The following is a 23,332-nucleotide window of genomic DNA, read 5'->3' as shown; positions in this document are numbered from 1 at the left end:
GCAGAGGCCTGCTGCCTGATATGTTGAAGCACTTTGATGTCTGCTGCTTCCCAGGATGCACTTATTTATTCAGTAAAATAAGCTGCCAAAGGAGGAGCCCAGAGATATAACCATCAGCCAGCAGATGTTTGCATGTAAAATGAGCTTCAATTTTGTTTCAGCTCCCCAGAATGTTGTTAATCAATTTTGAAACTTGGACAGGGCAGCAGCTCTTGGAAATAGGCATAATTAAGTACATTCTTCTTTCACCTGGAATAGACGTAAAATGCTAGCGAGCTGCCCTTCTTTTCTATTATGCATGTGCCTTCGGACCCAGAGAACACGCACTTTGCTTAGTTAATCTGGCCTCTGTGAAAAGGAAATCTGAAGTTCAAAATGGTTATGGCTGCTTTGTTCAGTGTCTAGCCTGTTTCATCTTCTTTATTGGTCTGCTACACTGGCAGAATTTATTAGAGCAAACATAACACCTGTGATTTTTGTCAAATTGCATGGCATGAGATTCAAAACGTTTCACAGAAGAGTGGTCTTTTAGTTCTGTGTTGAAATTGCAAACCAGCTAAAACCCACTTGAGGCATTATGACTATCACTTAATTGATAGCAGGACTTGATGGCTAATTATAAGTAAACTTATTTACTTTATAGCTAAGTCATTTAATCACGCTGTCAACGGAAGAACAAGGCATATACCATACTGTACACTGTGTGGTGTTCTTTCTGTGAAAACACAAGTTAGCATGTCATGTGTTTGTGTTATTTTATATGTTATTGTTCTTTGTGTGTTTGTGTGTAAATATTGCATCGTGGGGGCATAAAATTGTTTTCACAGTGACATTGTTTGGACTGAGCTCTCATCTGCATACAAAGAACCTTTCACTACATAACCATCAATGCATTCATCTTGTCTGCCTGTCTGTTTGTCTGTCTCAGCAGAATCTGCTTGCTTTCTGTTTACCACAAATTATATAATAAACACAATCATACATGGCTGTCCCTGCAGAGACGCAGGCTGCAATGAAATAAAGACATGCATGCACACACCCACACACATGCTGTGTACACACAGCGTTCACTGTCACACTCTTAATATGTCAGATCAACCCCCGGTTTACTAAGGTAATGAGGAGCGTTCCATTGTCTCCTGTTGTGTGCTGTGTTATCACCCAGTCTCGTTCGTGGCGTGTCAGCTCCTTGGCTCAGGTCTAGCTTTCGGTGGAACCACAGAGAAAATCAGATTAACCTAAGCCTTTTAACCGCGGTTGGGTTTGATCCCATTTGAGAGTTGGCAACACAACCTATTTTGTTTGTATTTAGAGGGAAAATGCATGTGGAGGGAGGGGGAGGGGGAGGGGTTGGCTGAGAAGTAAATAAAAAATGGGTGACACAGGCTAAGCAGCTTTTGCTTGGGGAAACAGTTCAAGCCAGAGCCATGACACAAAGTGTTAAATAGCTTCTCACCTTTGATTTACACGGCCTTCTAAGGTCTTATGCAGATCGATGTTCAGGGATGGAGAGAGAAAGCAGAATAAGTCACTTCACAGTGAAACAGAATGCAAGAGCGAAATGCAAGGAAAAAAGGCACATGGTAAATACAGATTGGATTCATGTTATAATGTAAAACACATGTGCTCAACCATGCCAAAAAGAAATGCATTCTTAATCATTTTCTAGAGTATCAGTTACAGGTTCAGCTGCACAGTAAATGTATTTATATCCACCTCTTTAATGTGTTTCATTTTAGAAATGCTATAAATTCAAAACAAAGCCAAAATACTGCAAATGTTTTTTTTCTGTTCAGATTTTTCCGTGTCTTTGGAATGTACTCAGGATTTGTCTGGAAGGAGTTCTTGTCTAATTAGCAATCATTGCGTAAAGCAAGGCAAAGAACCAGCATCCTACTGTTCTTTGCTTTGGCCCTCAAACTACTGTTCGCACCACAAACACACACGTGCACACACACATGCACGCACACTAACTGCTATGCTTTTGAGGACCCTCATCAACTGGAATGTATTCTCTAGCCCTTAAGGGCCTTAAACCTCAAACAACCCTTTCAGGAAGGACTGAGAATGCCACTTTACAAACTGGACCTCACTTTCAAGATATAAAAAGGAAATTTAGAGTGTGCTGATTCACAATAAGCATCTTTCCGAGTTTTTAAAACTTGAGCACAATTTGAGCTAAACATGTAACATGACATAAGACAAACCCTGTGTCTATTGCTTTTCTATTGTTAATACAGCGTTAATAAAAATCAATTATTCCTTAAAACTGTTTCTCTCTCATACACTTTGAGTCAAGACTTGAGTCAGTCAGAAGAAAGATTTTACCATATCCTGCTGTTTTAGTTGTTGCAGTTACTCTGGGTTAACAGTGTGATGCGTTTCATGAAGTGCAAACATATAATTATCATATTAGAAGTAAATTCACATTAACAAATCCAGCAGTGGAGCAATTTGGTGCCATACAGATCACTGTGCTCAAAACACCCAGTTTCTAAATGGGCCTTCAAGATTTTAAGATTGAAATTATAGATTAAAATCCCTCCATTCTACCATTCTGGATCCATGTCCTGATTTTCCAGTTTTCACAATCTGCTGAACCTCACTGAATGACACGAGAACACAATCTTCGCCTCTCAACCCATTCCTCGCCCACCTCGTGGTATTTATCTGACTAAATGCAGAGGGACAGATATCATATAGTGCCAGATGTGCAGAAAAAAAGGCTGGGTGGAAAGCCAAATATTAAGTATGGCCTGGGGTAATGGAGGCCTGTCAGCTCTACCATGCCGTCTCACAGCTAGCTGAGTGGGTCACTGCGACAGATCACCTCAGTTTGGCCACGGCACTGCCAACCTCCAACCCCTGGAGAGTCCGTTTGAAATAGCTAAATGTTAAGCCTGTCTGAAACACATACACATCACATCACAACATGTGAGTGCAACTCTTACTCACCCGCTGCGCCAACAGAATAAAAACATACAAAAACAAGCACACACACACATACATATAAGACATACAACAGAAGTGAGTAAAAGAAGCAAACCAACACAGACGAGGAAAAAAACAGACATACTCACAGTTAAGCCAGACAGTATTTCATGAGTAGGAGACTCAGTGAGTCATCTGTTCTACTCACAAATCGTCTCTTCCTTTTGTATCTCAAATGTTAGGACTGAATCAGACAAACCAGCTAGACTAGAGAGACTGGAATATTAACTGTTTCCAACAATACTTTTGGCTGGACCACAGCAAAGCGGGACCAACGCTATATATGCAAAACTCTATTCCTGACTTACTGACTGCCTGACAGCAGGAATCCACTGACTCCGGCTATGGCACGTTACAGCTCCGCCACGGTTTTGATGCGTCCATAGCCCGGCATCAGTTATGTCCTCAGGAGCACATTGACCATGTGTGAACACTGGCTAGCTTCATCCCCATAAAAGGTAGTGTAACATAGATTGTTTACCCATGTGTATTATATATAGACTCTAACTCGTCTAAAAATTAGGCTTTACAAAAAACAAGAACAAACTGAAACTGTATTGTCTGTTTGCAAAACTAACTAAATTCATATATTCTGTCCACTGCTTGTGTGGCTCTACACAAGGTGACAGATAGCTAAACAGATGTCTTAGACACTGAAAGGGTTAAATGATGAGTGAGACGTGGAAGTAAAGTTGAGGGCTGTTTACTTGTTTGTCTTCATCAACTTGCTTTCTTACAGTGTTTTTCAACAACTCTGCGAAACCAAGAGCAAACACACAAAAAAGTGATTAATGTAACTAAAAACAGTGTAGAAATGTACATGCTAGAATTAAACAGATGGCTACACTACACATGGCAAAAAGGTAATGTAATGATCTATAAATCTCACCAAATATGAATTTGAATGAACAACATATACATCAATACCTATCTATAAAGTCAAAACACATAATATAACTCACAATCAAAGCTTCTCCAGGGTTCGATACAGGTTGATGCCAAAGATAAAACGAAGATGAATCACCTAAATTTTCCAAACTAATCCAAAATGGCTGGTCTGAACTATGACCCTAAACATGTGATCACAATTAACCAATACAGCAATGACATTCAGCTGACAGCAGTCTTAAAGGAACCACAAGGAGGTGCTAGCTGCCCTTAACATGTATAACATCATAGATTAAATGTCTTTAGTTTTCGTCTTTGTCAATTTATTTCATAGGGCCTACATAAGTCTAGTATTTTGGGTAGATATGAACTCTATCTTCCAATTTCTTAGCTGTGGCAGCTGATACACAACTTTTACAGTTGTCTTTTGTGGATGGTTGTTCATCAGTCCTAAGTGTATACATGTTTTAAAAATGTATGATGTTTTGTTGAGTTTTTATTACACAAAACACCCGTTTTCCAAAAAGATTAAAAATACCACTGAAACTAATAAAAACTAACCTTTTTTAAAAAATAAAAAATAAACTGAACTAGCAAATCTGCTATAAAAACTAATTAAAACTAAACTGAACTCGAAAACAAAATAAAAAACATAACTAGTTAAAAATACACAACTATAATAACCTTGCTCTAGACATTAATTACATTTCTAAATAGAGATTTTAGCTACTGTTTCCATGCCACACTGACATGCCAATTTAGGCTTTCATAAATTAATAAATAAAATTTTATTTTTTTTGGCACCCAAAAATTGCATCAAGTTCAGAGCAATGCAATGAGACATTTTAACGCTCGACTGGACATCACAGGGATGCTTTTGACCACTGAAAATAATGGATGTGTCAACTCTGAAGCTTATAGTAAATTCAATGCTTCACAGATGAACCTCTCTCAGTCCATTTTAAGTAGTTGTGTTTCACTGCCATCGTGAAATGGTTGATTTCTGCTCCGAATGAGAAAGGCTCCTCCCGCTCACAACCTTGACCTTTCAGACACAACTAGTGTAGATGGGATGTACTTTTGGGAAAGTATCCCCTTCTAGCTTTCCAGAGATGCAAGAGATTTAAGGGGGTCAGGAAAGGGGACTGCTAGATAGAAATCTAATTAGGTGATTGTGCTTGAGGGAGCTTTGCTAGCTGCTCGATAAACTCCCACACGCTCGCTCTCCTCCTCTCTCATTTCCCTCTCTTGCTTCACTCTCTGTCTCTCTCTCTCTCTCTCTCCCCCTAAGCAGTTTGCATTCACCCCGAGATGCAGCCTGAGAGTCCCCCTGCTGAGGGCACAGTAACAGGATGCAGATCATGGCTCACTTACTACATCTTCACTACTGTTCATATTTCTTTAAAGATTCAAGTATATTCATCCCTCAGCTGATAATAAAGCTTTTGCCTTAAGTGTCTTCTCATTGCTCGTCATTCTTTTACCTTCAGACTGAAAATAAAAGTGAAAGGGCTTCAAAGAATAATGAGAAGATAAGATCAGGCCTGTTTTGGCATACAGCAAACTCAGTTGTATTTTTCATAGATCACTCCAGATTGCCTGGTTGAGTGGTGGTCTTTGCTTTATCCCAATGCTCATGTGTTTATGTGTCAGAACAAACGCATGTAAAGAAGTCGAATGCAGTTAAAATAGTTAACTCCTACAAAGAACTACTACATTTCTCTGAAGTTGTTAGCCCCTTTGTGGTTTGTTTAGCCTGTGCCCTACTTCCTTTTCTGCTTTCAAACAAGCTGGAAAGTACATCTGGAGATTTAAATGTACACTGTTTGCTGTTTGTTGATATTTGGTTATATTTCCTCAAACGCCATCATATGATAATTTAGTTGATTCTTGTGTGTATATTGCAATATTGAGACTTAACTTGTCATGTGAGTTAGTCATGAAGTGGTGTGGCAAATTTGTACAAATATCATTCTTATGCCACTACTATGCATCAGCAACTTGTGCTTATTGGTAATGTCCAGAGCCAGAGCAGGAAGTAGTGTAGTGTTTATCTAACCCTAACCATGACGGGGAAGAACACTGGCCGTGTGTTCTGACACCCATAGCACACACTGAATGATGTTATGGAACTGTAGTCAGGATGTGCCAATCCAGGTAGAAAATGTGATAAAATTGCACCGTTTCTGGAGCACTGCTGTACCTCGATACTGGGAAACAGGACATTGGCGTATCCTGACCCTTCAATATGCCAGCAACTGCCAGTGAATACAATACATGTATTAACATGTAGGTTTTAATGCACGTCATACACAGCTGGTGTATACACACACCGGCCGTTTTATTAGCTCAGATTATCTCAAACTGTTTTGTTTTGAGCATAACAATGGGTTCATTGTACTCCAGTGGCCTCCACAGTCACCACATCTCAATCCAATAGAGCACCTTTGGGATGTGGTGGAACGGGAGATTCGCAGTTGACAAATCTGCAGCAACTGCATGATGCTATCATGTGAATATGGACCAAAGTCTCTGAGGAATGTTTCCAACACCTTGTGTGTACCTGATAAAGTGGCCAGGAAGTGTAGTTCTTAACTCTTAGCAAAGTGGTGGCCTAACTTTGGTACCTTAATCATATATTAGTTGCCAAACATGACTATTGTAGACTGTCCATTTGAAAAACATCAGCATTAAACATTTGGCATGTTTATTCAATACAGTATGAACATTAGTTCTGATATGTTAATAAATATCAAATTTTTAACTGCTTATGTTTTTATTTTTTTTTTCAAGTTCACTTTAGTTTTAATTAGTTTTTATAGCAGATTTGCTTATTCAGTTTATTTTTTCTAGTTTTTAAAAATGCTTAGTTTTTATTAGTTTCAGTGGTATTTTTAATCTTTTTGGAAAACGGGGTGTTTTGTGTAATAAAAACTCAACAAAACAAAGATAAATGTAACCTGGACAGCATTACAGCAATTTATTTTGCTACTGCAATATCTTGTAACTCATTAGGTTGCATCTTGGCATTACATCTTTAGCACATCTTTTCCAAATTTGCAAGAATTAGGGCCGCATTCTCAAAAGCAATAAAAGCCATCAAAGTTTCTGAAACTCTAGCAATCTGGACCACGGTTAAGATTAAAGATGTAATGGCATTCTCCATAATTGTAGTAATGCGGGCAGTAATTCCTGGTTCATTTCCATGTGTTTTTGTGTGTTTCTCGAGTGCAGATTTTGCAGCACGCGAATGAACAAGCATGCGATTTACCCTGAAATCATGCCGTAGCATTTTGTAATTACAAAGTAAGCCATATTATCCCGAACAGCCTCTTTGAGCTGTGGGTATGACTAAGCCTGTTCTGGGTCTGTGATGCAATGTCAGTGCTGTGAAGCTGTTTATTGTGAAGGTACAATTGTGGCCCGGAAGTGTGCTCGGCAGTAGCTTAGTCACAGTAATGCATAGCTACCGCTCAGGCTCATAATTCAGAGTTGTGTGCAAAGCTGTAAATGAATGAGGCTGTCTCACAAAGACAGGCAACATGAGCTTAAATATCACACATTAAAGCACATGTGCGAGAAAGGTGTGGAGTATGTCTACAGTATTATTGTTTGAATAATCAATTTTCAGGTGGATGATAAATAAGGGGCAAATTTTTCCAGAAATGACAAGAATGAGAGGGAGATACTTTGGAGAAGATAAATGCGAAGGACAAGGAATCAGAGGAAAAGGAAACCACAGTGATGAATACAGAGAGCAGGCTGAAGAGACAGAGAGGTGGAGGAGAAAAGATACACAGAGGAAGAGTTCAGTCCAATAAACAAAGCCATGTTTAACATTTTATAAGTATCCTGCCCCTTAAAGAGGAGACTGCTACTGTAACAGCTGAGTAATGGCTTGATATATTTCCCTCGATCTTATCTGACATTGTAAGCTTTTGTGAGACCAGACAGAGGAATCACAGCCATCGAACATCCTGCTTTAATCATTCTGAGAAATGTCTCACTTAATGGTAGTTCTGGGGGTTGTTTGTCAAGTGCGTCGCTGCTGATTTCTAACAGTGCTTCTGAGCAGTTCACCTGCATGTGTTTATGTGTCGATTTGAAACAGAAGTGGGTGGAGGCGGGGGTGGACTTACTGTGCAATTAAACTTTTCCTTAACAGGAAAAAAAACATTTATTGGGACATTAGCTTAACAAAAACAAAAGTATTAGTATTTCTCAAACTTCCAAATAAGAATGAACTTGGGGATCCTACAAGGTACAAAAATGAAAAAATCAGTAGTGGAGGTCTGTGTCTTTTCCCAGCTATTCACAACTTATAGAGTCATGTTTTAAAATCTCTCAATAAAACCTCCCTATCCACTTTAATGTGTTCTGATTCCTCATCATGTGACTCATTGAACATTCAGAAAGATGTTTTCCAAGAAAGGCCTTTGTGTAGAGTAAGAATAGGCAAGTGAGAACAACTGTGTGTGCAATGGGAGTTTTGCTATACATACTTGCAAAAGCTGTCAGGAAGGGGATGAGCTGTTGCCGAACAAACACATAAGCTATCAAAATGGCCAAGACAGAAAAGAAGGGAAATGAGCTTCCACAAAGTCAGTGGCAGCACTCAGCTTTTCCTGTAAACCAGGATAAAAACAATTATAGTGTTATTGACAAAATCACATTTGCCATATGTGCTTCGTGTCTACTGCATTCTGTGACAGACAACACACCAGATGCATGCTTGGTAAAAAACTACATTTTCAGAATGTATTTTAATCATGTGTACTAATCATGTGTGTCACTCATTTAGTTATAAAGCTTTTCTTGATTGTTCAAAATTGACTATAAAGGAATAGTTGACATTTTGGGAAATACGTTCAATCACTTTGAGGTGGAGAGTTAGATGACAATATCGTGATCTCTCTCATGTTTGTCCGTTCCATATATGACTTGAAACAGTTAGCCTGGAATTAAACAAATAAGGTATAACTTGTCAATTAGGGAGTACATATCAGTTTATTATTTTTGATAGGCTTTAGGAAAATTAGACCAGCTCTGTGAAAATCATTTCACAGAGCTTTGTTAGGGTTTCCCTTGCCATGACTGAAAACCAACTCACTTCCTTTGCAGCATTGAGACTTCATATTTCCCACCCGCAAACAATACTCACATAAATATTGTGGGAAAATCAAGAAAATCAAATTAAAAGAATAGATCAATTATTTCAACTGAAAAGAAAAGCCAGGTAGGCGAAATCTCAAGCTCTTGGCAACATATTCACAGGCAAAATGTAAAGATATTTTATACATAGCTTTCATTAGCTCAAGGCAAGCAAGCATCATTCAAAGCACCATCAGACTGATTAAAGATTATAGTATTGGACTATATATTACATATAACAGTTTTCACAGTAATGTAATATAATACCACAAGAGGATTCAAGTTAGTTAGCTTTTAAGACGAAACATCTATGAGCCTGGCTCATCATGCTGCTCTGCCGTCGGTCTACTGCCTTCTTACCATTCATGTAAAGATTTTTTATTTCTTTTAGAACACATTTCACTCTTGTACTGCACTGTATGTTGTCTGCAACTTTTCTACTTTATGTTATTGAACTACATTAAAGAGTAGATTTTTGTTTTTTGTTTTTTAGATTATGCAGTAAACAAAGGCGAAGAAAATCAAAATGATAAGAAATATGTGGACTCGCATTTACTGTGCCAGCAGAGGGGGAAACGGCCAACAGATGTGATGTGAAAATATAATTTATCAGCTTTTGGTTTGACACTGGCTGCAGATTAATAGAAAGGATGAATTGTCACTGAGAGGCCTGTGTTTAGGTGAAAGGATCTCCAGGAGATGTTTGATGTCTGTTCATCTGACAGTGTATCCTGTCTCACCTTGTGTCCATGCAGAGTTCTCAAAATTGGATCACAGTTGAGTTTTATCTTTGAATGTGGATCACTATTACATTAGATTGGAGGACTACACCCTCACTGACTCTCTGTGTCTTTCTTACTGTTCCTCTGCACATTAGCATTTTGACTTTGCTCCTTCTTAGAAAAAAATATGGCAGCCCCACAGAATATCTCTGTCCTTTACTGTTCAAAAAAAGCTTTTTTTTTAGTGAGGCATTTTATGATAGTTTTGCATTTCTAACTTTATGACATTTTTTATATTGCTGTGTCAACCTTCTGGAAAAAGAAGTTATCTTCTTGTGACTGTACCCCCTTTGAACTGCACTTTCATAGGAAGCCTTTTGAGTCTGTTGCATCCAAGTATACTTGCTCCACCTCACTCTCTCACTCATGAAAGAGGCATTTGAAATGTAAAGTGTAAAGTGCTTTTCATATTCATTTTCTTGTTCCTATTCAGTGGATCTGAGTAGAAAATCTAACCTGTTTCTTTTCCTTCTTGTCCATTCATTTCATCATCTGCTTTTGGTGCTCTTTCCTCAGCTAATTCACACCATCAGTGCGGTGGATAGAGACGAGCCACAGTCTGAACATCACTTCTTCTTCACCTTGGACCCTGAAGCCTCCAGCAATCGACACTTCATCCTGCGGGATGCCAAAGGTGAGACGGCAAAGGTCTTATATTGGGGTTATTGCATAAAACTTACAGCATAATTAGATTTTTGGGGTATAATTGGGGTATAATAACAAGCAGGAGTCTCTAAGGCCAGTTGTTATATTTTGTGTGTGTGGGTGTGAACATTTTAAATGTGCAACAGTGCAGCAAAACTGTTTTTGACTGACAAATGTTCAAAGTTATGATGAAGCTCACAAAGATGGAAGAATTTAAGATGATGTCACTATTTACCAGAGTAATAGGCAATGTGTGTGTGTTTGGTGAAATGATTGAATATTGAGTTTAAAAGACTGCAGCTCCAAAAACTTTGTCAAAATTCTAACCAATACTTCCTGTGTCTTAGTTACCTAATTTAGGTGCCAGATGGTTGACATTTTTAAATAAGACAATTCATGGAGTACACTACCAGAAGATTTTGATAATGGCAGGAGGCTTTTTCTATGTGAATGCAAAGTAGCAACTTTCTTTTTACTTGGCATGCGACTGATTATCAGGCAGGCAGATTTTTTTTATTATTATTTTTGGATAAACAACACCTGTTCTGGTCCTCAAAGCAGAGTAAAATTATTAGAAAGTGTTTCCTGCCACTCCATATCAGATATACTCTGTACTTGCAAAATAAAGTTTTACAGTCAATTTGACTATATAAACTGCAATGATAAGCTGATATTTTTTCCCTACTGTAGTAACATTTTATATGAATGTCATTTTTCATATATTTCTGTTTTGAACACTTTGTTTAACATAAGATTTTCTTGATTCCTCTTAAATAGAATGTCAACAGCTTACATCATTTTCTCAAGTGTCATCGGGAAAATGGCATTCTGCAAAAACACAACATTTATATGCATCTGCACAATGTAAAAAAACATTAATATCACTGTTCCCGCCAGTGATGACTTTCATTTGTCGGGAATACATGTTTTTTCATGCTTATCTGTGCTTTTGCAAACATGCTTGCAGAGCCCTCGTTTAGAGATGTGTACTTCAGTGAATGTGACATCTGGCTAAACCAAGATTGATCTGACACCAGGAAAATGTCAGGGGAGCAGCCCGAGCCAGGGAAATGTCACCGTGTGTAGGCAGCGAGGTCTGCTGCAGTCCCGCTCACATGAATGGATTCACACACAACACAAGCATCGCGTAATGTACACACACATACTGTACACACACGTGCATAAACAGGAAGGAAGAAGTATGACAGAAGTGTCCATCTAGCTCTTTCTTTCTCTCCTCTACACATAAATGCGCGCACGCACGCACGCACACACACACACACACACACACACACACACACACACACACACACAGTGTGAAGTCTACTTTTGTGTGAAATGCAGGTTTTTAGGTAGACCAATAATAATCAAAGTATATTCATGCTTAGATGTAAATGCTATACCTCCTGCCCCATTTCCCCAACACATACAAACATACACTCCCACAAATACACACATCTGTTTAAAAATATTTGTATTCACAAACACAAAAACCCCTATAGACCCTGTGTATAGACAAACAAAACCCCACACAGACTTTTTATCCTCCCACCCTCCTTCTTCCACTCTGGTGTCTCTTCATGGACACATTTGTCAACCTGTCACTTTCAATCTGTCACTTCTTCTTTTCCCCCATCACGGCCTCACATTGCGTTCTGTTTCCATGCTTGACACACAATGATGAAAAAGGTATTTTTTCCCCCCATGTTGCTAAATTCTTTTAAGTCAGTGCTGGCAGTCTGTAGAGCAAAACATCATCTTTACCAAATAAACTTTGTTGTCATATGACATAATTGACATAAATCTTCAAACTCATTTTGTCCCCTAGTTGAGCTTTAAAAGAAATCTCATGATATGAAGCTGAAAAAACTCAGCAGGTTTTGTATCCCTTATTATATTTTTTTGTGGTTTGGTCAGTGACCGACATTTCAAACACCTTACTGCAGACGCACCACTGCGGGATACATTGACAAAGCATGAATGGCAAAGCTAAAGTGATATAACATAAGAGGAGTCATATTTTGCAGTACAACAGCCACACAAAGTCGCTATAGCAATCCTATTCTTTATATACTTTATATTAGACTGGGACAAAAATTCGGCCTGGGCATTTTTGGCTGAAGTAAGTGACTGCTGCTGTTTGCATCTCGTTTCCTTCCAGCAGTCAACCTTACTGTAACCTTGAAACCAGTTGTTTGTACATTTTTTTCTGATTGTTTAGGCGCAATTTTTGAAACTTAGTTCAGCAAAACAATTCTTGCAAAACTCTTCAACCTCTTTTAAAAATGTGTTTTTGCATCATTACAGTACACACAAACGTCTTTGAGTAAGCACTTGAAGTAGCAGCTAATGAAAAATGAAAACTTGTGGCCTTTGTGTTTTCTGTGTGTAGGGCATATCAGTTTGCACTAAAGTTTTGTCATGCATGTAAACTCACATACATACAACTGCCCAATTGTAAATGTAAAGTATGGATGTGTGTTCCTCACTTGTTTTATATGAATAGAATTTATTTTGAAAGGGACTCTGTACAGCTACATTATTCAATGCAGAGAGACTCACTCTGTTGATATTTTGGAACACTGTGTTATCAGCCACTATGTTGTTCTGTAGTTCTTTGAGTGTGATGCAGTTATTTGCAATGACCATATTGGCAATGTTGATCTCTGGCTCTAGGCTGGGTTTTTTTTGCAATTCTGTAACATTTGATTGGTTTTACAGTGGTGACAGATTCTTGTCATTACAGTGCATATTACTGAACCAGTACCAGTGCTGTATACAGCACTTACAGTTACTTGCCACTTCTCATTTCAAAATAACCAGATGATACCTGCAATGGTATAGCGTCTCAGATTTGGTAGAATCTGTTGCCAGCCTCCCTGAAGCTCATCCCATGGTTGACAATATGGTCAACCACAGTTGCCCTGACTTCATCAGTTATGTCCCTAACTTCCCTCCCTCTTCCCCTTCCTGGTCCTCTCCTTCTGCCACATCCTACTTTATCCTGCCCTCTCCTCCTCTCACTTCTTCAACTCCTCATCATCTTCTTCTTTCTTCACCTCCTTGTCCATTTCCTTCTCTTCCTCCTCTAATTCTGTCCCCTCTAAAGCCTCCATTGCAAGCCAAACTTTTTTACCTGCGGCCTATTCACGTGTTAGTGCTCAAGCACTAAAAAAGTGTTTTCACTTGTGTCAATGTGAAATGCCAGTTGGCGGAATAGTGTAGCAAAATATAATAATATTTACGGTGTCTTATTGAATTGCAAACTGAGTGTAAAGCAGCGAGTTGTGTTTAAGTTGTCTAAAGCAGAGAACGTGCATTCAGTTTGGCACACTGGCTACAAGTGTTAATGGTTTCAGAAATAGCGCTTCAAGAATGACTGTTAATTATTAAAGTATTTCAGCATTCAGAAAAAAGTCATGCCAGCAGTGTGGCTCTGGAGATGGCAGTGTCAGTCTGTTGGTCCACGTCTTTCTAAGACTGAAATACCTTAAAAGGTATTGGATGGATTGCCATGAAAATGTGTACAGATATCAATGGTCCCCAGAAAATTAATACAAATGATTTTGGTGATCCCCTGACTTTCCACCTGTGTTTAGTGCTAATTAGCAAATGTGTGCATGCTAAACTAAAATGGTGAGCATGGAAAACATTATACCTGCTGAACGTCAGCATGTTGATAGTGTGAGAATGCTGACATTAGCATTTAGAGCAAAGCACCGCTGTGCCAAGGCACAGCCTCACAGAGCTGCTGGCTTGGCTGTCATCAGATATAGTCCCGTATGTCAATCTGGATGGAGAAGAGAAAAAAAATTATATATATATATATATATAATTGTATAGTTCAGAGTTGTCACTTCACCTATTTGTTCCAACAAGGGCAAACAACAATTACTTAATTTACTACTTTAAGATAAAGGTGTCTGATCAAACTTTATGTATGGCCAACCTTTCAAATTTATTGTTTTGATATAAAATTACAGATGCCTGTATACACATGTAGTCTATATGTATGCATATGTCTTAGAGAGAATATTTTTTTTCTAGGAAGAGAATGCTGCGTAAAAGTCAAAAGGACAAACTCAGGGGCGTAACATCCCCTACATAAATGCTAACATGAAGATTGTTCTACTCGTGCCAGAGAAGCTCTGAGGTGACATGGATAACGGTGATATATGTTCTGAGAGATGGATTGCTTATCCTCTGTGCAAGTCTACCCACAAAGCTTCTCTGACTCTATTTGTCAAAGCCTCATCCTGTATTCTGCATTACATTTATCTGTGTCTCCAGGAGAGGGCTCAAATATACAGCGGTGAAGTTTAATTTCAAATAGTGGCTCTCTCACGCATTTTCTTCTCCTGTTTTTGTAAACACATGATAAATGTTAATAGCTCAGAAGCAGTTCACTTCCCCCGATGAAATCATTCAACCCCAAGTTAAACTTGACAATCCTGACACTCTTTGCCTGGAGTCCTTGAACTATGCATTGTAACAAAAGATTTATTCAGACTATGTATAGCAAGGTTGGTACTTTTGTCCTTTTCTTTACCACTTTAGCACTTGCAACTATTTTCTTGCAAAGTTATTTTCATTGTTATTTTTTTATCAAATGGCAAACATCTTACATTGTCAAATGCTGAGTCTTTAAAACTGTGATTTGTCATTTTAAATCACTACATTTTCCATCAGTACAGTCTTGAGTTCAAAGGAGACAAAACAATAAGAGTAATAAAAGCACTCACTGGATGGAGATTGATCAATTCTACTGCACCATAGTAAAAAAAAACAGACATCGGTGAGCAGACAAAGGGGCTTTGATCTTCATATTTTAAGTGTCTTTTGTGTAATTCTCTGTTTTACCATGTCTCCCCCAATTCACTCACACCGCCCACTCAGACAACACAGCTGGCATCCGAACCCAGCGGTCAGGCTTTAACCGCTATGAGCAGAATGTGTACTTCCTGCCTATCCTGGTGGTTGACAAAGGGCCTCCCTCCCTCAGCTCCACGGGCACCCTGACCATTCATGTTTGTGGCTGCGACACAGGTGAGTGCTACTGGAGGAGCTGCACCATTACTAACATTATCATCACTGTCACCTTGTGCATCTGCAGCAGCAGTACTAAAAGGTCATCCACATGCCATTGTTTTCATCACCAAACAGGTCTTATCAGCTTATATTTATGGAGTAACAAATAAAACAAGGCCACAAATCTGCAGACAAATGGCCCCAAATCCCAGACAAACAGTGATTTAAGATGGGTGAAAATATAATATATGCACGCTAAAACCACAGCTTATTCTCTTGATAAAACACTGCCTAATCCTTGTCCACTGAACTGAGTCATAACTAGTGTTGAATCTGTACAGTAAATGCCTCTCTTTTTTTTTGCAACACAGAGGGAGCCATCCAGTCCTGCAATGCCACAGCCTATGCAATGAGTGCTGCTCTCAGCCCTGGGGCACTTATAGCACTGCTGGTCTGCATGCTCATCCTCATAGGTAAGTAGATGTACAGTATGCATGTGGAGATGAATAGATGGCTAAATGGATGGATAGGCACAATTTATTGGTAATTCCTTTCTGGGGTCTTTGCTAAGATCAATTACTCCAGCAGGACCACCAGGTCACTTTCAATAGTGGGATGTACTAGTAAAAAGGCAAGCATGAGGGCTGCACCTAAAGACACCACTCCATGCCCTCTGCTCACAAAATCATACGACCAAGCATGTGTCTTTTAAGGGATAGACCACTTTTAGGTTATCTGTATTTCACGAATACAGTTGCACATGCAGTGGCAGAAAAACTTTGACGAATGACATAGAAAACAAAATCGCTTTTTCATCTTTCTTCCATGAGCAGCTATCCTGTTGAACATTTTGTTGCTGCTTTTATGTGGAAAAAGCTTTTGTTTAGACAGGAGCACAGATGATGCCTGGGTTTATGAATGATATCAAGCCACTTTGATCCTCAGAACATAGACGGAGATGGAATGAATGGGAGTGGTTAGAGAGAGAGCAAACAGCCAAAAGAGCTGCCTCAGCACTTGTATACATCTGGAGCAGCAAGCTTTAAATAGACATGGCTTTCCAGACAGTCTTTGATTTTTATACACTCAGGTCACACATGCACACCCTAACATACACATGCACGCACACGCTCACCCTCTCAGAGACCGAAGAGGTTTAGTATTGTCATATCTGAAATTTTTATGAGTTACCCCCCGCCCCCCCTCCCCGCTTTACATCTTATCATCTAACTCCTCAGTGACAGAAAGAAACGACAGCGCTGTCACAGTGTTTTGTCTCCCCCGCTCGTGCCTATACACGTTTTACATTGTGCAGGCAGTGAATGATGGATGATGTGACATCAGGCAGCTTTAACTGTGACTAACATTGCTATATATTTCTTTTAAGAGCTTCTCTAATGAGAGTTGTTAAAACTCTGCCTCCATTAACCAAACGTCCTACTGAAGTGAACTTCAAAAGCAGAGCATCATTTATTCATCATGGTTTTAAAAGCCTCAACAAAAATGTTGTGTACAAATCTGAGGCAACCTCTGCTGGCTATAAAAAAAAACTGTTTGCCTGCGTATCGTTGTTTTGGTATTCTGGGCTAGATGACATCCCCTCAAAGACCTGAGTTGCAAACAGTTCTCTGGCCTTTAAATTTGTGGAAAGCTAGACACTGCAGAAAAATAGAGTTACATGGTACAAAGATTTTTTTTTTTTTTCATTGCAGCCTTGGCAACTTGGATGAAACATACATTACGCAGAGTAGCATACATATGCTAAAGAAAGTGATGCTTTTGGTATTATGTCATGTTTTGTACCATTTTGATTTCACTAACGCAATGATGATTCCAATAGTGTCAGTGACTCTAATCGGCGCTAAATCCATGCCACTTTGAGTGACTCATACTGACTGGTAGAAAATGGACTGAACACGCCTCATCAAAGCACTGAAGGACAGGCTAAGTCTGGCTTCTGACAGTCATCATGTGGACAAAAAAACCTTAGGGCTGCAGGGTTTGGGATCAGGGGCACGAGCAGTGTTTTCACAACTATCGTGTGGTGTGAATAACATACGGGAGCGAGGCATGTGGCAGCAATCTTATCGACTGCATATTACACTTTCCCTGTTCCTGTTTTACTTACCATGTGCACACATGCGCAGATTTAGTATGTGTCTGCTCCTGAATGCTAAGCACACATCCACATGCTTAGACAAATCACTCCTCACCTATTAACTGCAGTGCAATCCGTTCTCTCAATGCGCAATTACTGTGTGCACCATGTTTTCACACACACACACACACACACACACACACACCAACACACACACACACATACACACACGCTCTGTCTGCGCACACACCTAACCAGCCAGCCAGCTCTCCCTCTCTCCAGAGGCTGGACCACCTCTATTACATCAATTGTTGGTTGATGAGAAAAATGAAAACAAATTTCTGCCTAATTACCTTACAAACAAACAGTCCCTCCATCAGTTCATTTAAAGGCCTGATGTGATGAATCCATTCCACTGCGTCGCAGCATCTGCATGCATCCATTCCAATTACCTCCCATCTGCTTGTGATGAACTCCTGGGTGGGGGGGAAACCAACGCAGCCCAAGGGTAAATTAACCGTCTTGGCTGGAAAGCGTATCGCAACATCTGTACACATGGGGACCAGCTTTGTATGTATAGGAGGCGTCTATACACAGGTACATATGCTTCCTACAAAGTTAAATTCTGTACATGGCGTTGTATTAACATTGCCTGAGTGTGCCAATCTCCAAGTTAAATAGGTTTTCAATAGCTTACAGTTCAAGCATATGTGTACCTAATAAGCAGCAACATTCACATGTTATCACTGAGGAAGGGTTTTTCAGAAGTGAGGTTATCTGATCGTCTTTGCCACATACGGTCACATGCTCCTTCAATACTATTTACGGAAGAAGTAGCCGATCTGCACGTATAGGGTAGTTCACAGCATCAAGTTTTCTACCTCCTATTATTCTCCTCATTAGTGTGAATTTAGCGTAATTGTCTTGGCACTTGTTTAGTATGCATGGCGGTGTGCGCCTCAATTTACCACAAACCATGACTGCTTCCTCAACCCCGTGGCAATTAATTCGCCCCATTCAAGGAGGAGAAGAATAAACACAATGGTTACAGACACTGCTTTCCCAATGGAGCCCAGTAAACAATGCAAGAGGAGAACTAATGTACATTATCAGTCAGAGATACTGCATAAAATCCCCATTCAAGATCAGCAAGGCTCTTCAGGCTGGCACAGCTCTTTAGGCAAGGAACACACGGGGCGTTTTCACTCCGCAAGTTAGTTTTTAGGCCATTTACACCAAATGAAGACAATTACTGGGAGCAGCAACAAGTCATTTGTACAGATTATATGCTTGAAACAGATTTTGCACTTTGCTCAGGAGAAAGAAAAGACTATCAGAAGGAGATGAAAGCAAAGGTGAAACATGGTGTTTTATACACACATCCTGACTTCCAAGGTCATTTTGAAAGAGTGCATTTGTCCATGGTCTTTTTTCATGCATACTAATATACTTGCTTTAACATGTGTGAATTTCCTGTACACATCACATAAAGGCTTGACACTGATCTAGTTTGACTGTGAAACGATGTGGGCATCTCATTTTCACAATGTATGGATGGGTGTTCTGGTGGGTTCAGCCCATCAAACAATATGTGCCGTCCCAGACAGCAAAAGTCTCATTATAATTGATAGTCTTTTTATCTCTGTGGGCTTGTAGGCATTTGTTTTAGGTAACAGGCTATCTGTTCCAGAAGATGCATGGCGCCTACTGGTTAATGATCTATCTAAATGTCCTTTCACTGGCATCCCTTTTAGAGTCGTTGCTCATTGTCCCTGCTAAGAGGAAGACAAAGAGTTTCTTTCCACTGTTACACAGTAACATAGTCCATAGCTGACTGGCCACAGGAAACACATCCTGCTGCCAATCAAAACTCAATAACCGAGTACAAACATTTCCATCTCTACATCTGAGTACCATCTACTTTTTTTTAATCACAGAAATCCTTTAATAATAAGCCTGATTTTTATCACCAATATTACCGTAATTATTTCTCAGCATGTACAACAATTATCAAATGGCCACACATAGCGAGTTTAAAAAACACACGCCAACTAACTCTTTACTAATTCAAATGCTATTGTGATGTAGGAGAACAGAAATAAACATCTTCTGGAAAGACTCACATTTATTTTGATCAGTTATCCATCATAGATGAGGAAACAAATACTACTACTAGCTAATGTGAATTCACGCAGTGCAAAAGAACAAAAGGTATTCAAATTAATATTGTGCTCTTAAACTGTAGTTGTACAGGCTCACTTTCTGGTCCAGCTGTTTGTAACTATTCCTTTGCCTGAAGGTAAAACCCCACCTTGTTGACTTTTTGATTTAATAAATACATTTCTGGATAATATTAATAAAATCATGACAATGACAATATGAGAGTATTTACCCGGTACTTATACACCAATCCTCGTCCACATTCTTCTTTGTTTATTAATTGGATTATTTAAAATAGGCTTGTTAATCTATAAGACTATTAAAATGAGTTTTTAATTATCTTTCTCATATTTCTCAGTGTGCGTAATTCATTCATAACTGCCTGTAATATGTTTTTATCATCACTGAAAATGACATTTGATGTTTTCAAGTCTGAGACAAGTCTGGTGGAGGGTGCAGCCCCAAGGAGGGATGGTGGAGTCAGGGGGTGGGTGTCTGAGCTAAGTGAGACATGTCTAATCACAAATGTAGGCAGTAATTAAAATAACTAAGCTGAAATTAAAGCCTCATTGATTTATCTGCGCATACAGCCTTTGTTTTCCTCTTGTCTCATTACTCTATAATGTGATCCAATTGTTTCCCCTTTTTTTTTATCCAAACTTAACTTTCTGAGGTATTTCTTTCTCTTTGTAGGTGGTTGCCTCTGGTTTTATGTAGTCAAGGAACCACAAAGTCTTCGTTTCACTCGACTTGGATGAGTATTGATAAACAGACTGGTCTCCATTAGGCCTTTTGAATCATATTTCTGGGAAAGGCAATCAGGATTGCGAAAAAATCAATGCTCATGCATTTGAAATGTAAAACATGATAATATATTATCTTCCCCTGCTGTGCCTTTGCCCTGAGAGGTGAAAGCAAAGTTACAATGGGAGTAGTTAGAAACTTTGCCATTAAAAGTATGTGCAAATTCATCACACATGTGTGATGTGCAGCCCTATACAGTATGTACACATATAGTGCAATTACTTTCTTTAGAACAGTTGTTTTTAGTATTGAATTATTTGAATCTGGGTTTGGTATGTCATTATTCTTAGCAAGGTGAAGAGGAATTCCATTTTTGCATGTATGTTCTTTAAACTAGGCCTGACAACTCTAAATCTGAGAGTTAAAACCATTGGTATCAAAACACTTGCTGTAATCCCTTAAATGGGAAACCATCTTTCTCCTGGCTTTTATCTCATGCTATTGTTCAAGTTGATCTGACAAATTCATATTTAACCTTTATGTTGTGTTGTGTCACAACTTGAGGTTGCGAAATGTGCCAACACTTAAGAATATCAAGGTTTTCTTTGTAAACTTGCACAATTAACCTATATGCATCTGACCATTAGCGTGTAATTACAATGTTGGTCTTTCTCCCTCTCTTTGTCTTCTCTTTCTCCTTCACCATCAGTGCTTGTCTTGCTGATCCTGACCCTGAAACGCCACAGGAAGGGCCAGAGGATGGCGGAGGATGAGGAGGATATGAGGGACAACGTCATAAAGTACAATGACGAGGGTGGAGGAGAGCAGGACACTCAGGCATACGACATGAGTGCCCTGCGGAACCTCTATGACTTCCCTGAAGCCAAGAGCTGTGACTCTGGCTCGGACATCCGCTCACTGCCGCAGTGGATACAGGCTAGCCGGGTGAGTGCTGGTGCAGAGGGAGCTGCAGCAGCGGCAGCTGACTTCTCCCTATTCAAAGGCTACATCCGAAAGAAGGTGGAACAGGCGGATGCTGACCTGTCAGTACCACCATACGACTCCTTCCAGACTTACGCCTTTGAGGGCACCAGTTCACCAGCGCTTTCACTCAGCTCCATCCACACTCTGTCCACCACGTCGGAGCAGGATTTTTCCTACCTCAGCGACTGGGGACCACGTTTCAGGCAACTCGCAGGTTACTATGCTCCAGGAAACCCTGAAGAGGAAGGGTCCTAGCACAGCTTCTCCTCTGCAGAGAGACTTTTAAACTCCCTCCTCCTGTTTCTTTTTCTCTGCCTCCTCTACTCACCCTCTGGCACTCTACTGAGATCATCAGAGCCAGCACCGTGTACTCCTTAAAGACAGAGCGCCACTTCTTTATTTCTTTGAAAGAAAAATCACAGAGAGTCGAACTTTGACTTCTGACACTGTTTTTTGTGAGTTTTCGGACTTAAGCATGAAAGCTCTGGCGATGACATGAGAAAGAGTAAAGAAAGAGATATCCAGTCCCCAGAACTGATATTTAGTCTGAAGGACTACGAGAGAGCTATGAGTTCAGAGTATCAACATTACGTAGGTAGGGGTTTAATCATGCCAAGGCAAACTGTCTAACAAACATGTATTTATTTGAGGAGGAAATATTTATGTATTTATTTGTTTTTATGTAGTTATTTATTTATTTATTTACATCATGATCACTATGGTAATTGCAGTGAACTCTGCTGAAGTGCTAAAGTAAAAGTAAAGGGAGGAGGACATTATGAAAAGAATGAGAGATAACATGCATGGAAGACAGAAGGAAAGAAGGACTGCAGTGGCCAGAAAATACTGGTGCAGAGGTGAAATCTGGGTCATATAAAAATTACGTTCTAGAAAATATTTGTATTTATTTTCTATGACCACTTTTGTAAAATAACCAACTTAAGACAGATAGATGAAAAGCAGAGGCAAATAGAAAGAGTGCAGGCATTGCAGAAGAAAAGAGCTGCCAGTTCAATCTGAATGGTTGAGACTGACATACATTTGCTGTATTTTAGTGATTTATAAAGTGTTTTTTGGAGGTCACAAAATGAGGACAATTGTGTGTTAACAATTTCTTTTCATATCCTCTCCACAGCCAATTGTAAGGCAATAAGGCACAAACCGCAACAGTGATTTAAGAAAAATTACTGTTTCATGGAATTGGCTGGTGGCCAGCTTTGTCCTCCAGGGAGCCAATTTTCATTCCAGATTTGTGTGTGAATGTGTACTATATGTTCAATTCATTTTATATCCTGAAACATATGATTTTGCTTTGGGGGAGGGAGGGGCAATTAGTGACAACAGGATGGTTGTGTCTAACTGAGAGGGAGAGGGTTAATGGACTGGTCACATCCACCTGATATCCACAACCTTTTCAATGTTGACCTTAACTTGCAAATGTATGGAAAATTTTAAAAAACATGAAAACAAATAAATATTTAATTTTTTTGGTAAAATCCTACATTTCGCTGTGTGTAATAAACTACATTATACTCGGTGAATTACTCCATAAGTGAGATCACAGTGATAAAGTAAATAGAGCATCTGTATTACTAATTTTTGTTTGCCACTTGCTGAATATGTCTCCTGAATTATGAATAATTGTGGTTTACACCAGGGGTAGATTCAGAGAATGGTCTTAGATGGAAACAAACAGACCATATGACAGGCCACAGCCAAACAAAGACTCTCCTCTCAGCGTGGCTCCCTCCTGGCTGCCTTCTGCCATACTACTGTAATTGTCGTAGTCACCAAAGGATGCTGAGGCAGATGAAGTTGCTTTCATCTTTATGATCTGCTGCTAAAATGACCAGTCAGACAG

At 39.4% G+C, this 23,332-nt stretch overlaps 1 protein-coding gene and 1 long non-coding RNA gene across 8 annotated transcripts in view; one reads left to right on the top strand and one right to left on the bottom strand.

The window, feature by feature from the left end:
* LOC123987545 overlaps nucleotides 1–4,066 on the bottom strand; it is a 7,935-nt gene extending 3,869 nt beyond the window's left edge. The window contains exons 1-3 of the long non-coding RNA XR_006829150.1: nucleotides 3,954–4,066; nucleotides 3,699–3,745; nucleotides 1,457–1,482 (exon numbers count right to left, since the gene is read on the bottom strand). This is a non-coding gene — a long non-coding RNA (uncharacterized LOC123987545). The remainder of the gene's footprint in view (nucleotides 1–1,456; nucleotides 1,483–3,698; nucleotides 3,746–3,953) is intronic.
* The window catches only part of LOC123987544 (cadherin-22-like), a 289,311-nt gene extending 266,550 nt beyond the window's left edge, over nucleotides 1–22,761 (top strand). For all 7 annotated transcript variants that reach the window (XM_046076538.1, XM_046076535.1, XM_046076534.1 and 4 more), the window contains 4 exons: nucleotides 10,329–10,446; nucleotides 15,354–15,503; nucleotides 15,857–15,958; nucleotides 21,197–22,761. In XM_046076538.1, the coding sequence (XP_045932494.1) occupies nucleotides 10,329–10,446; nucleotides 15,354–15,503; nucleotides 15,857–15,958; nucleotides 21,197–21,726 (900 nt within the window). In that variant the 3' untranslated portion in view covers nucleotides 21,727–22,761. The remainder of the gene's footprint in view (nucleotides 1–10,328; nucleotides 10,447–15,353; nucleotides 15,504–15,856; nucleotides 15,959–21,196) is intronic.
* Nucleotides 22,762–23,332: the final 571 nt, after the last annotated feature.

This window comes from Micropterus dolomieu, linkage group LG18 (assembly GCF_021292245.1).
Source record: "Micropterus dolomieu isolate WLL.071019.BEF.003 ecotype Adirondacks linkage group LG18, ASM2129224v1, whole genome shotgun sequence".
Classification (NCBI taxonomy): Eukaryota; Metazoa; Chordata; class Actinopteri; order Centrarchiformes; family Centrarchidae; genus Micropterus; species Micropterus dolomieu.
The sequence above is the reverse complement of the archived record's forward strand: the minus strand, read 5'-3'. Positions and strand labels throughout refer to the sequence as shown.